This window comes from Brachyistius frenatus, unplaced genomic scaffold (assembly GCF_029030835.1).
Source record: "Brachyistius frenatus isolate BFR_SWC_R1_liver_20210118 unplaced genomic scaffold, ASM2903083v1 Contig_24, whole genome shotgun sequence".
NCBI lineage: Eukaryota > Metazoa > Chordata > Actinopteri > Embiotocidae > Brachyistius > Brachyistius frenatus.
In genome coordinates this window covers 1,418,312-1,433,829 of record NW_027210623.1, presented here as the reverse complement: position 1 = coordinate 1,433,829, position 15,518 = coordinate 1,418,312, and the positions used below count along the sequence as shown (strand labels likewise).

At 39.1% G+C, this 15,518-nt stretch overlaps 1 protein-coding gene across 1 annotated transcript; it reads left to right on the top strand.

The window, feature by feature from the left end:
* Positions 1 to 2,316: 2,316 nt before the first annotated feature.
* On the top strand, positions 2,317 to 14,875 carry tmem276b (transmembrane protein 276b). Its single transcript, XM_069697671.1, has 4 exons — positions 2,317 to 2,975; positions 6,710 to 6,823; positions 10,641 to 10,778; positions 10,994 to 14,875. Exons 1-4 carry the CDS (start codon positions 2,579 to 2,581, stop codon positions 11,239 to 11,241), a joined length of 897 nt encoding a protein of 298 aa, XP_069553772.1. The 5' UTR covers positions 2,317 to 2,578; the 3' UTR covers positions 11,242 to 14,875.
* The last annotated feature ends 643 nt before the right edge of the window (positions 14,876 to 15,518 follow it).

Here is a 15,518-nt window from a genome sequence, read left to right as displayed (position 1 = left end):
GCCTCAGCAAGATTTCTAGACTCCACAACTGTCAACGTTTCCAACGTGAGCCGAGCTTTACGTGTCACGGGCACATCGAAACCGTCTCGTCGGGTCTGTGTGCCGTAACACAGCCGCTCTGTCAGGAAACGCTCCAACAAGCTCCTTAACAGATGGTTTGTCATTTGCTGAGTCTCATTTAGGTATAAAACCATCACAAATAAGGAACTAAAGGAGCGTGAGACACGTTTGATTTAGATTTTCTTTACATCATGTAAATCGACATTTAAATCTTGTATATGTTTTTAAAAACTCTGAAACTGCTCCGACATAAAAGTATAGTTGTATAACTGTTGTAAAGTGATTATAAAGCATGTTTTTGCTCACTATATAGTTTACTGTAGCTATCGAGTATACAGAGAGAAACTAATCATTACAAACAACTAGACAATAAGTGGAGTTTATTTGTTTATGAAACAGTCCGTGTACAATATGTAAGATCTCAACTCTCCATCGTATACCAGCTCTCAGGATTGTTTTGTTCTGAAGGTGTAACCGACAGCAGCAGGACCTCAAACTGGATCATGTCATGTCTTCACTATTGACCACATGTGCCTGCAACAGATCCAAGACTTTACGATACATTTATCCCATACTGGTTGTGTTCTTATCTTCTTGTTTACTGCTCTCATATTTTTTTCATATGTTTGTCTTAAATGTATTTTTTTTTTACTTTCTGTGGCATATTTGCCTTGCTTGTGTTATGATATTTTTATTCAACCAGGTTCAACCATTCAAACAGTTGAGATCAAATTTATGTTCCGGTGGTGACCCGGCCACGAAGGCAGCAGAGTTACGTGTGAAGTGCACATCAACTACATATTTAGAAGAATTTACCAAAAAAAAGACGTTACAAAGAGAAACCAAGCAATAACTAATGTTTGCACATCACACAGGAGGTTACAGTCATATAAAAAACATTGGACAACTTTAATAAAAACTTTTTGTGCTAAAATTGCAGTTCTGTTTTATTTAAAACAGTTGAGAGGCTTCTTTGTTTTGACCACCACTGTAAAATCCTAACTAATGACTTTGAACTGTAATTTTTGTGCTGCTAAAAGGTAGGCAAGAGTTTCGCAACCATCAACAGCCTGCTGCTGTTCAGCTTCTCATTAATTACAGTGATCTACGCGTTACGTAGGAACAATGATGGTGTTCTCTCTCCTGCTGAGGCTCATGTGCTGTTAGTGTGTCCTGCCTCACTGACGTTGGGCTGCTAGTCAAGTTGACAGATCGATGTAATGGTACATTGCCGAGAGAAAATGTAGAATATATTGGCAAGATGACTGTTTTTGACAATTATTTCAGCAAAAAAAATTAAAATACTGTTAAACAAGATGAAAGAGTATTTTCAATTTTCTGAAATTTAATTTCAGATTTAGAAGAATTTTCTGTAATATATCACATTTTCATGAAATGTAATTTCACAGAACATCAACATTTATTTTTGGCACTCGGCCCTCCATCCAAATACATGTTTGACCCTTTATAGGAAAGAATTTGGGCACCTCTGGTTTAAGAAAGATGAGTGTCTAGATTTAGTTTAGCTTGCAGGTCATTCTAAGTAATAACTCCTTTCCAGTCTCAGTTTGTCCAAGTGGCTCCTTTAAACCGAACCTGTTATCGGATCTAAGATTAATTTGCTCTAAACACCTACAAGTATTGAACATATGTAGACGGTTAATCTGCCCAACTGTGCACAGCGTGAGCTGCTCTCATTAGACCACCGTGTGGAAATACAGGTTAAACGACTGAATAAAATATGAACTGTAGTCATGGGAACCATAGAGATGAACATGTTTATGTAAGTTTATATGTGAACCTCATACACGGGGGGATAAATTAGCACAACCTTAGTCATGTTTGAATTTAGGACATTTTATTTGGCTTAATACTCAAATAAAAATGGACTTTTGGAGCACAAACACGCAAAAGGCAATAAGCTGGAACTAATCTCAGTTATTATTGGACGATTCATGAAGTCCACTGTAAAATAAAAAAGCATTTGTATTGGAGTCTATAATTCAGTCACTTTGATTTGCTGATAATACAGAAGGCTATTTCTATAGAAATGAATCTGAAAGATTTATTTGCACGTGATGAAACTCTCCCTCTGTCCTACCTGTGTTTCACATGTTTACAAAATGGCAAAGGGGACCATTGAAGCATTACAAATGACCACAACCCCGTTAACAGCACATTTCTGTCTGCTCTCCATCCCGCAACAACCTGGAGGCGAGAGAGCGCAACTACATCACTGCCCCTGCCTCCTCCTCACAGCGTTGGTCGCCATCCATCCCCTCTCCTCCTCCTCCTGTACCATAACAGATGGTGGGAACAACATTGCATCCACCGGGTACCACAACAATAGACCGCAGCATCCCGTCCAGACAACGCTGGCCTCGCACCATCATGCTCCCAGTGCAGGACTGCTCGAGGCTGTGAGTGCCGTCGTGATTTATTTCACGCGGTACCACCACCACCACGGCCACGGAGGAACCTTCTTGCGACTGTTTGGGCTCTCCATCGAGTGGGGAAGATGGCCGCTATGAAAATATTAACCAGCACGGGGCTCTTCTTGGCTTTCTGTGCGCTGGGGCTGCTCGCCATGGCGATCTGCACCGATTATTGGTACGAGACCGACGCGAGGAGACATCGAGAGAGGTGTAAAAACTATGCCAACAAGCGAAACGACCCGGGTTACATCTACATTTCAAACCACAACCTCCCCCTCCAGATGCCTCCAAAGAGCCTGGAGAGGAAAGGTAACGGCCCAGATGCTGCTCCCCTCGTCAGGGGTAAGCGGCACTTTCTGGCCGCAGCGTCTGCCATGGAGTCCCATTGCAGCCGGCAGTTCAACTCGACCATCTCCGGGCTGTGGAGGAAGTGTCACCGGGAGGGATTCGACCTGGAGACCGAGGACCTTATTTACAAAGGTAAACGGGAGCCGTGGCGTGAAGCCTTGCTTTTCTAGTGTGCACCAGGCCGTGATGCTCAGCGATGAGCTCACACCTAGCCTGACACAAACAATGGATCATCCAGAGGCCTCTCACATTAACTCATCTCTCTGAATTACATTTTAAGGTGATACAACTTGATAAGGATGTCTTTTTTAGAAGCTTGTATCTTTGATTTATTGGTGAATTTCGCTGTCCATGGTGCTGAGTGCACCTCCTCTTGCTCAGTCTGAGATAATGGCCGGTCTCAGTTGGTATTTATAACAATAGTCTGGTCTAAGAGACTAAACAACACCATGTAATAGTTTAAAAAATAAGTAATTTCATAGTGCAAACCTATTGTTGATAAATCTGTTTTGAATTTTGGGGCTGCAGCAGAGACAACACAATGTAGAGCCAGTTAACAGCAGAGAAACCAGACCACACCGAGACCCTACCTGGTCCCGACCAAGGTCCTAAAACTGAGCATGTAAACCAAGAGGGGCTTCAAACATGTGTGTTACAAGTTGTTGTCATTACAGCTGTCAAAGTAGAAGTAAATGAGTTGTCATAGATCCCTGTAAAACAGGCCAAATGGCACATCAATGACAGTTTTCTCTTCCAAGAACGCCCCTTTATCTACAGAGAATTGATGGTTAATGCTCCTTTTTGTTAGTTTAACCAGTAAAATGTGCAACTTATGTAACATTACATTTTAAAAAAAATATATAAAATCAGTAACATCATTTCAGGTTCTGGAGTGAAATCATGTAAGACTCAGATTTGCTTTTCAAAAATCACCACATTAAAGCTTGTCATTGTGTCAGGAATGTGTTGATTCAGTCCTTGAAGCTGTACTTCTGAACTGCTATTTAATGAACTGCATTCACTCTAAGCACATTTGACTTTTAGACGAAGTGTCAACATAAAATACTTTAGCATCTGCATTTTTTGCAGTTAAATATATACAAATGTGCATGTTGTCCACACTTTGTGCTATAAACCATCCAAACACCTTGACTACAACGTATTTAACTGCTATTTAAAGGTCTGGCTGCTAGCAGCTCCTCTGCCTCTGGGTTATTTAACATACTGAGCTCAGCAGCCAGAACGGAGGTGCAGATCAGGACTTGGCTCATTTTCAAGAATAATAAAATCTGTTGACTGTTAGTTTTAGTGGCCCGATAGTAAATACATGCAATCTGATACACATGATATTACTCAATTAAACAGCTTTGTCTAATTCTTTTAATGTCATATTTCAGTTCTATTTCAATAATTATGTTTAGTTTAAATATTGGCACTAATAAATGAGCATTTTCATGTCATATATTAATACGTTTTCACAGATTAATTGGGGAGCCAGTAACATTACTGTACAGTGACTAATAACAGTTAAAAACAGACAGAATACAGGTTTATTTTCTGCACCAGATGCTGCTAATTTGTCGCTGCCATGTTCGCTACACTAAAGATAAGTTTACACAAGAAACATTATATGAAATTGATAAATCGCACAAATGTACCTAATTTAACATCATAACTGCTCTGACATGGCTAGTTTCATTGCAAGCAACGTTTATGCTGACCAGTCTGAAATCGAGTTTTAACACACAGTGAGATCAGACGTCAACAGTCAGCCCGACTTTTTAAAGTTACCTTAATTAACCTCCATCAGTGCAGCAGTGAATGCACAACTCTCAAGGGATATAATTTACAAAACTGTGTTGACAATCAGACAGAATGAAAGATACAAGCTGCAAAAATGTTTTAACTATTAAATGTGTCTCATGGAGGCGAAGATGTTTTCTTCGGAAAGTAATGCAAACTGTGAACTTGATTGGTGCAAAACTGTCTGCTGTTTGTCTTAATGTGATTGCATTCGTGACAGCAGGGATGTCAGGAAAATAGCTTTCTGTGTGCATTCTGCTGGTTGAGACTTATGCTCACTGGTGTTAAATGAAAGCTTAATTTTTCAGATCTATGCAGACTTATAAGTGACACGTCACGTGTTCAAAAGTGTTCAAACATGTTTTGAGCAAGTGTACTTTTGGTGATTCTTCTTGTTCAACACTTGAACTTGTTGATGTTGAAGTACACAATACACAGAAATCAAGACACAGGAGTGAGATGATTTTCCAAGTTAATGATGATCAAGATTTGTTGAGATCTTAAATAAATCTCTTACATTATCAGAAGAATGGACAACATAGTTTGCACACTCAGCATTCGTATACGCTTCTTTCACAAACTCAGCGTTTGGCTCAGCCTGACTAAAACCTGCAGCTGAAACCAGGCAGCTCAGGATCTGTCTGTAGGATCCACTATGCTCCAATTTCGAACTCTTTCCCAACACTAGACTTATTTTTCCAAACATCCCCTCAGATTTCACAAGAAGGACGTGTGTTACTGGACCACTTCTTGAGAAGTGGAGAATAAACACTTTTCCCAGAATTTCCGTGCAACTTGTACCAAAACCATATCACTTATCTCTCTTAGAGGCAGCTGGACCGGCTTCTGCTCAGACACACTCACTCACTAGGAATTCATGTTTATCAAACTTGGATGTTATGATTATTAAAGGTCACTAATGCACTAAGTTTAATTATTGGATGAAAAACTCTCTGTATATGCTTGTCCCTACAGTTCAGTACAACATCATTTAGCATCACTGTGTGGAACTCCATTTGAAATGTTTTCAGCTGATAAGACAAAAAGTTGGCGGCAATATGCTTAGATGATATCACCAGAATCATTATACCAATAGTAATGACAAAGGTCTACTTCTGTACACAGCAACGCAGTTATGAGGAGAGTCGGGGAGATGTCAATCACAAAGTCTGTAGATTCCCACAACATCCTGATAACAGCTCTAATCATGCTCGAAAACTGCATATCAGGTTTTTCCGTGTAGCCACCATTTTTCCTGAAGTTAAATGTTTCTGAACATGAGTTGTGAGATTGTAGCTGCATTCACAGCATGTCGGTTTAAGAAGCTGAAGTCCTCCTAATAGGAGCCAGCTAGCTGCAGTTTTGCGTCACTTCTTGGCTTTGTAAAATCACAGCCTGCTGGGAGAACATGAACTGAAAAAAACACCCTGATGTAAAAACAACTCTCTTCAGTTGTAGTCTTGGTTGTCATTAACAAAGAACGGTTGTATCAAAGCTTTGAAGATCACAAACACAAACAAAGAGATTCTAAATCCCCCAAAATGTAGTGGAGGTTAAAGCTTTGACACAGTAGTGGTGAGAATTTTCTATAATTGATTTTATGATATTTCGTTATAGAAATAAAAGTGTTTGTCATGGTTGTAGAGTTGAGTAGTTTAGAGAAATCCCCCAGTCTGTCCCTAAATTTAGGAAAGCAGTGGAAACTGATGTAAAAAGATTTTAGCTCCATAAACCAAAAGCAAAAATATGAAGATATTCACGATAAAAAGGTCTGTATGTGGCCTTCGGTGGAATGATCCATATTCCATATTGTTTCTTAATCCCTCCTTCATATTGTAGGATTGGCTGGTAAATCAAGTTAATAAGGCCAACTCAGAAAATGATAACTTAGTGAGGGTGGCGAAGAAATAAGAAGCTTTTCTACCATGTTTGTTCACATTATCTTCTGATCCCAGGAGTGACGCAAAGTGCAATTCTGCCTTGATTTTCCTCTTTGTAAACCTCGACTTGAATTAAGAGTAATTGTGCTCCATTTGTAATTGTCTCTATCTCTGTTTTGCCAGGAATAATTCAAAGATGTACCCCGGTCAAGTATCACTACTCCTCATCCATCCTGCCACGAAATCTACCCATCAACATCACAAAGACGATACGCCAGGATGAGTGGCACGCACTCCGTAAGTCTGAAAGAGTTTGTCTGTATGGAGCTGCTTTGACTTGCTGTTTTAATGTCACTGGTCGTCTGGTCTTTACAATTGATTCACATTTACTTTTCTGCTGCACTAAGTTAACAGACGACTTTAGAAAGAGAGAAAAACAGTGGTGACGTGAAACTGGTGTTCCTCAAAGCATGATTGTGGGTCCCATCTTATTTTCATTGTACATATTTCTTTAAATGCACATTAATCCGTGAACTGAAACTGAACATTTTTAAAAATATTGAAACTGAAAATGAAAAGTCTACTTTTACTTTCCTGTTTCAGCTCTATCGAAATTCAAACTCACCTGTTTGAAATTATTAGTCTGTTATTTGATTTATGGCACCTTTACCGTCTGATTCAATCTGTCAGCAAACAGCAGAAACACACAATCAGCGACTAGCTAATGAACATAATGGAACATTTAGCTGCTTCAGAGCCACATGTTTCCCTCCGGAGTAATATGAGTGAATATTGTGCTTAAGTTCAGCAGGTTGACACAAACACGTTTTTCTGTGTCATGAGTTCTGCTGGTCAAACTGGATTGACCCTCAGTCAGTTTTGATGGATAAGTAGACTCTGCTGTTGATAACACATTATTATTGCTGCTAAAAACCCAGTAGAGAGGTACAATATTATTTATAACCAAATGTAACACCAACATCAAATAAGCCTTCTGTTCTTTTAGTCTGCAGTTTGGGCATTACGAGATATTTAGGAAACTTTAAGAATGAAACCCTGTTTTGTCCTGCTTTTAGCATTCAACAACATTTATGAACTATAGGTAGGTAGGTAGTTACTTTATTAATCCCCGAGGGGAAATTGTTTCGCTACAGCAGCATACAGAAGCAATAAGATAATAATAGAATAATAGAAAAGCAATAAAATATGTGTTGTGGTTCAGAGTAGTACCAGTAGTTTAAACTAGCCGTCCTTCTCTTCAGTCCTTTATAAACTAGTCTTTTATGTACAGTTGCACCATTGAGATTTGTAACTTAAACTATGAGTAAAGTATATCACCACACTGCCAGCCTCTTCACACAGGTTACCTGCTGAACTGCCAAATCACTTTGAAGGCACAGCCTTCCCCTCACGGCTGAATATATCAGGGGCTTTCTGAGCCCTTCTCTCCCATGTCTACACTCATGACCAGAGGTTATTGCTGTTAGGGAGCCGCTGTGCTTTTATAATGGCTTATCTGGGGACGGTAGGTCAAACACATCAGTATCTTCTTTTAAATCTCACCTTAAAACAAAGAGCCCAAAGAGCCTCTGGCTCCATTGACTTCTATTCAACTTCTCTCATGAAATAATAAGTCATGGTAGGTTTGTACTTCTTACTTGATATCTTTGTTCAGAGAGATGGAGGCAGTGAGATCTTGACCTTGGTTTGCAGCAAAAGTGATTTTCAGTGTGATGTTCGAGGACTTTTATCTTGTTGCCTCCGTGTGTTGTTTTGTATTCAGTACAGGTGTGATGCTTTAAACTTGTTATACTCAACCATTATCTAGGCTTTCTTGTTCTCATGCGTTACACTCATACACACCTACACTACTTAGTGAGGATATCTTTGTAGGTTTTACTGTCAGAGGCGTTTCCAAGAGTTGACCAGGTCTGAGGATAAGCTCAGACCAACTGCAGCTGCTGTCAGGGTGTCTGCTGATGGCAGATTTTCTTGGTTGGTCCTCGCTGCTCTGCTTGGAACATGACTGCCTCGTTTTATTACAAACAATGCCTTTCATTTGAAATTAAGCTTGTTTTAGTAATGTTAAGACAATTTTCCTGGACAAAATGTGCAGGGAAGCTGAGAATTCACAAACCTACAGCGTTACTGTTTAATTATTCTTTTACATTTTTATTCTGTTTTATATTTTTCTTTGCCTGCTGTCTTGTTTCACACTTTGTGTTGTACAAATAAAATAAACCAGCAGGAGACTGAATTGAAACACTGGTTTCTTTGTACAACCATTGAGGGAATATCTGGTGTTTTAACATCTCACTTTTCTCCAAATTGTGTTACTAACTCTTTAAGTATTGTGTATCCTTTAACTCATGTCTACGCAGGCATGACAAAATAATGTAGTGCTACCTGATTTTCGCATTCACAAACAGTAAATCTTATAAATGTTGCTGTGTATAAGATTTTTGGGGATATTTCCGAGATATAGGATGCATACCTTTGTTTTTTGTTTTTTAACCAGTGTTGGTGTTTTTTCTGTCTCATCGGTTTCAACAACCACAAAATGAATAAAAGCACAAACAGTTATTTTCATAATTTACCAAACCAATTTTGACAAAATAAAAATTTCCTTTAGGCTCGTAGGTAAGTTCATGTTGTCATTTTTGGCGTTCACTATCTACAGCTGTTTTACATGAGTCTAGTGAAGATTAAAACATGTCCACAAATGATCTGGACGTGTAGAATAAAACACTGTAAGTTGGTAGTTCAGCAGTTCACACTAGTCAATAAACTAGTGGAAAATGTACTTTTCTGGTGCGGTGTTGTAACTGCTGTGTGAAGCCGACAGCCAACACACAGCATGGAGCCGAAGCATCCTCGGATGCCATGTGTCCATACGATAGTGCAGGTGAGGACATGGGAGAGAGAGGGCTGCAGATGGACTGAGCTTGTGTACAAGTGGATGTTACTCAGCCCCTCAGTCTGTTCTACACACAGGCAGCAGCAAAGCTCGGAGGCAGTCGGGAATTAAATTGATTACGTTTCCTGATGATTATAGACTTTTTCTTCTCAGGGCTCGTCATGAAAACGTTCCCGGCTAAAGCCCAATGTTGGCAACGCCTATCATCACCACTATCATTACCGTTCGTTACACATTGATCCTTTTTTTTTTAAGTTCACTAGTGTTTGCCCAATGTCATAATTTAACAATAATTTCTTAAATCACAAAACGTTTTCTAGGAAAAACTATTTGTACAAATTTGTGCGCTTCCTTTTCCTTCAATTCATGCACAGCAGGTTTAGCCTTGTATTACCAGACCCAAATCCACTATGAATATCTGGGTCCGTCTACGCTCCCGCAGCCTACTGGGCGTAGACCATAATTAATTAGTTAATTTCAAAACTACTGGAGCAGCCTTAACAAATCTACACTGACCACAGTGTTGCGTAATCACATCGGGTGGAGCCAGCCCACATCAGGTGGACTGAATAGGAACAAATTTGAAATTTGTCTGCAGGCAAACATACAGTCAAACATAAAGAACAAACACAGTTTCCAATAACATTATTAACATATTAAAGTAATGTTTTCTTGGGTTGAGTCGGTGGGGTTCTTTCAAAGACATCCCTGTTTTTGTCATAATATATAAAAAAATACAGTAAATACATCAATAACATTTTACGCATTAAAATAAGTGCTAACTCACAGGCTTAATGTTAATTCTTTGATGTAAGTAAGGATGATAAAGCATGTTAGATCAATAGTGTTGGTTGGGTTGTTCTTTCACACCTTTTCTGACTAACAATACCATTAAAATAATAGTTCATTCATTCACAAGTGCCCAGGAATAGTAAGATTGACAGTTCAATCCCCGGCACCATCCTGTCCGCATGCCAAAGTGTCTTTGGGCAAGACGTTGAACAACAAGTTGCTCCTGATGGTGGGCGAGCACCTTGTATGGCAGCTCTGTCACTGTTGGTGTGAATGGGAGGCAAACTGTAAATCTTTAAGGCTGCTAAGGTGGAAATACATCTTTACCATTTATCCCAGTTTATACAACAAGTCTTGTTGAGTACCAGTAAATTCACCTGGTGATGATTTAATCTCTGCTTGCAGATCTAAGAAGAATGACGGCTGGCTTTGTGGGCATGGCTGTGTCCATCATTCTTTTTGGCTGGATCATTGGAGTGCTGGGATGCTGCCAGCAGCATGACCTCATGCAATATGTAGCTGGGCTACTCTTTCTCATGGGAGGTACTGTGAGAGCACACATGCCCACATCCACACACAAGCATGCAGACAAAATCCAATTTTATTCAATTTCTATACTTGTTTGGTGACAGCTGAGAGCGCCTTCGGTTTAACATGAGATAGCAGATCAATGTCGTGCAGTAACATGACTCTTGTAGGATTTTAATGATCGATCACGAGCCATTTTAAATCACCGCTGGTTTCTTCTGCTCACACAGGAACATGCTGCATCATCTCCTTGTGCACATGTGTGGCAGGAATCAACTTTGAGTTATCCCGCTACCCTCGCTACATGTACGGCCTCCCTGAAGACATTAGCCATGGCTATGGCTGGTCCATGTTTTGTGCCTGGGGGGGCCTCGGTCTCACATTGCTGGCTGGCTTCCTCTGCACCTTGGCCCCCTCCCTGAGCACGCCTGCTCGCACGACGACCCACAAGCCGAGGCAGGAGAATGGAACCGTGTGACAGAGGCGTCGTGACGCGGTCGACCCACCGAACGCACAAACCACACCCTTCCAACCTTGATGTTTAACTCTGAAACAGTTTTTGTCTGATCACCATCTCACAACACCTTCAACATCGCCATCTCCCTTCAGTGTTCAGTGTGCCTGACTTGTGACAGAAGGAGCAAAGCAACGACAAACTTCACACACCTAATTTTGAAAATCCCTGAGGGTCCTCCAGGAACACCAAGAGTGACACCTACAGTGACGTATGACTGGAGCATGGCTCTCATAGCACAAACAAGCCTTTTTAGTTTTTTGGGGTTTTGATTTTTGATGTGCTGACTTTATGGTGATCTAAAGGTGACTGTTTTCTCTGAAGAGAATTTGTCTTAAAATGGTGCTCTCTGAAATACATACAATACACACACACACACACACACACACACACACACACACACACACACACACACACACACACACACACACACACACACACTCCCACACAGGAAAGACACACATGCACACACACACCAGCTTTTCCACACATGCTTAATTACTCTGGATGAATCATGAGAGAGATCCTCCAGAAGGAGCACAAACATCAGGCGAGAGCATCCTGTCAGCATTCCTCTTTCAGTCGAGTGATGTGTGCTGTGTTTTTGTTCGTAATGAAAAAAATATATATATATTCTGGCGCTGACTGCCCATCGCTTATCTTTAGTGTAGCACACTAAGTGATATCAAACATGAGCCCCGGGGATAGACGTCTACAGCCTCTAATGGATCTAGCAGTGTGGTGAGAAGGATAAAATACACGGAAGTAAAATTGCCTGAAAAGCGAATTTTTTTTAAGCTTCTTTGAAGATTCTAAATGTACAAATGCATTTCTACGTCGATCCAGATCATCGTTTGTGTAAAGTAGAATCTGAATGTTTGTTTTCTGTTTGTTCAGAGGGGATGATGGTGACAGTACAGAGTGGACAAAAAGTCCAATCCATCACTGCATTCGGCCGTGTGAAGGCATTTCTGCGGCACCAAATAAATAGAACTAAGGAAAGCATTAAAACATATCGCAGCTGCTGTCACCGCTCTGATGGAGACGGTTGTTTGCTGACAGCTGAATCATAACCCGACCAGAGCTAAACATAAAACCAAACTGTGAAGGAAGTGTTTGATCGCTCCGTTGTTTACCTTTAATATTGGTCGACCGTTTTTGTCTAATACTCTGAATATTAGCAAGTTAAGGAATTTTAGAATAAAAAAGTGAAATTTTAGTGATTCCACTAAAAACAAAAGCACAAGCGGCGCTCAAAATCCTCGTCTGCAACAAGTACAATAACATGTAGAGGAGCAAAGTAAAAATGTGTAACTGGAAACAAGGAAATAAGCAGAAAATGAAAGATCATTTATGGGAAGGACATCATGGTCCCACAATCGAATGCATATTGTAAATGGAAAAGCTGTTCACTCTGATTATTATTCTTTATTTAATATGTAAGTTGGTGAAGTGGCATCTTAGAAAACAAAACCAAAAATGAAACAGGTGTAAATGAAGTAATAAATCCATGAAACATGTTTAAGATTGTGGTATTCTGAGTTCACAGTTTGATCATTTCTGGATCAGTACAAATTTTGTATCAGTAAAACAGACATTTATTGTGTCCTAGTTTACAACCTGTACATTATGTAGGTCTTGAAAGGAACATGGCGATAATTTCATCTTTTTTATTTTCTGACTTTAGTGGTTTAATCTTTGAATTTAATAATACTTTCAAATCTGGTGTCCATAAAAGCACAAATAGGAACTTTATAGTATCTACAGCAATGTAATGTTAAAGCTGTATTACATATACACACTTTATACTTATTTTGTATTTTAACTGATTTAATTCACAGATGACAAAACAACAAAATGAATATACTTAAAATGACAAGTATTCAGTGACTTGATTTTCAAGTGACATCTTAACAGATGCTAATGTCCAACACTTATTGAGGTTTATGCATTTTTTGCTGTCTTATTTTTTACGTTTTTGAAATCAACAAATGATTAAAAACAAAGTAATAAATCCTTTTAAATTGGAGGTGCTATTTCAAATGGAAAGTTTGACTGATGTCAACACCCGTTTTTGTGAACTAAGTTACAACGATGTGTATATAGTATCGGATTGAAAGAGGTAAAAGGTTTAGAAAATGGACTGTAGGCGGTCGGACTTGGAAGTTGTTCAATGGTAAAAAAGAAATGATTCTCCTGGTGACACATTTTGGGTGATAATAACTTACAGCAGCCAGTTTTTTGTTTTGTGATATTTTGTTTTGATCCCCCAGTAAGTAGACAGAATTTATTTTGAAGTCATGAAACTCACCACAAATTCATGATACAAAAATATTACAGCCATGTGTGATGAAGTTTTTATAAGTGTTGATTGCCTGAGATGAATTATGAGATATTCTATCAGCTATGTCAATGAACTTTCTTAGAAAAAAAAAAAAAACGTGTTATAGTGTGTTAACAACACTGTGTGTGATGTTCAGTCCTTTCACCATCACCATTAATGAGGAAAATTAACTGCGGCATGATTGAAAACTGTATCTTCAGTGTCTTGTTGAATCTTTGCACTTTGCTGCATCTCATAACAGTCGATGAACCTGAGGTCTGAAGCAGGTGGTGTTATACAGTACATTATGTGTTTGCAAGGTCACATGGGAGCAAAAGATGATCAGAGCATGTAATAAGCACCATGTTGTGTCTTTTACAAAGAGTTTGGGTTTATAATACCGTGTTGTTTGTTCAGGGTCAGTGGGTCCAGGCTCTTATTGTGAAAATATTAAGAAACTAGGACACACTATAAATATGAAAATATTTATGGTCTTTAAACTGGCAACTGGTGTTATGGTTTTATTAAGTTTTGAGTTCACACCCAAAGTGATCCACAGTAATTAAAGTATTACTGTAAGCAGTAAACTGTAATGTATAAGTACATGGTGCAAGTATAATGTGTTGTTAGGACTGAAGCACAACTGCACACAACTCTTTTCGTGTTGGGAAAATCTTGACTTTTCCAGTACTGATATTCCACCGCTGCACACGTGCAGTCAAAAAGTATTACAATCTAAAACTTTGAAGCACATATTTACACCCCTCTATCTCAATAGTAAATTTCAAGAACACCAACACCTACCAGTGTCTGTATTTTGAACCTAAAGGTTTGTCATTGACTCAAAACAGAAGAACAGTAGCACACAGTAGCAAGATTGACAAAACATTACAAAATACTGAACTCTCAAGAACGAATGAGGTCAGCACAGTGTAACATTGTATTTAAAAATTGTTGTAAAATCCCTCTCAAGTGGCAACTTCCTGTGTTTCATGAGGAACTTAGAAATGTACTCTGTGCAATGAGAGAAGCCCTGTGAAAAACGCCGCCATTTAGAGTGGCACATGTTTCAGTAGCACAGCTATTATTTTCTACAAGTCATTTATACTGGGTCCATCCACTGCAGATGTTATGTGGGGATAAAAAAAAAAATTAAAAAAAAGACATTACAGTCTTGCATGATCTCATTACAGTTAGTTTCTTTCAATATATTAAAAACTTGTGTCCATTTTTAATTGATTTATTTTACTGAAATAAAACATGTAATTATTAATATGTTGTGACTTGCTGTCTGTGTATGTGTGGCTGGATTCTGCAGTTTTGCTCGAAGTTGCACACTTGTCTGTGAATCATGTTCAACTAATGCTCTTTTTTTTTTCTTTTTCTTTTTTTAATGAACTTTCATCTTGAAAAATTTTGTGACTGTGACTGTCCTTATCTGGCCGATGAGGCAGCTGAATGTTTCTCGAATCTGCAAGGATGAGATAGATTGAGGAGTTGAAACTGAAAATAGATTTCCAGTCCAACTAAGAGATGAACGTACACAAGAGGTATGACACGGTCATAGCAGCAGTGTTGCACCCTCCTCCAAACTAGTGGGAGGCATGGCCTGGCCTTTTGTCACTTAGGACATGGTGCCATCTAGAGGGAGGACTTGATGTCTGGTGTCTTTGCTTTTTGAAGTGATCAAATCTCTACTACAGGCCCATGATGTTCATGAGGGACAACTATACAGGTGGTCTATGCATCCGTCACAATATTAAATAAAAGTATGACACAACAATAACACAAGTGTTATAAACTGTAACTGTGCAAGATTTTGTCCCTTAAATCTCTCTGTTAACTAATGTTTACAACAGCATTCAAATATCTATATTTTTAAACAGTTTATTTTAAACAGAAACCAGTAAAAATGTCC

Excerpts from the sequence above, each read along its gene's own strand:
- tmem276b (XM_069697671.1), top strand. The coding sequence starts at position 2,579 with ATGGCCGCTATGAAAATATTAACCAGCACGGGGCTCTTCTTGGCTTTC. Across the intron at positions 2,976-6,709 it reads CGAGGACCTTATTTACAAAG|GAATAATTCAAAGATGTACC; the intron begins GTAAACGGGAGC and ends CTGTTTTGCCAG. Across the intron at positions 10,779-10,993 it reads GCTACTCTTTCTCATGGGAG|GAACATGCTGCATCATCTCC; the intron begins GTACTGTGAGAG and ends CTGCTCACACAG.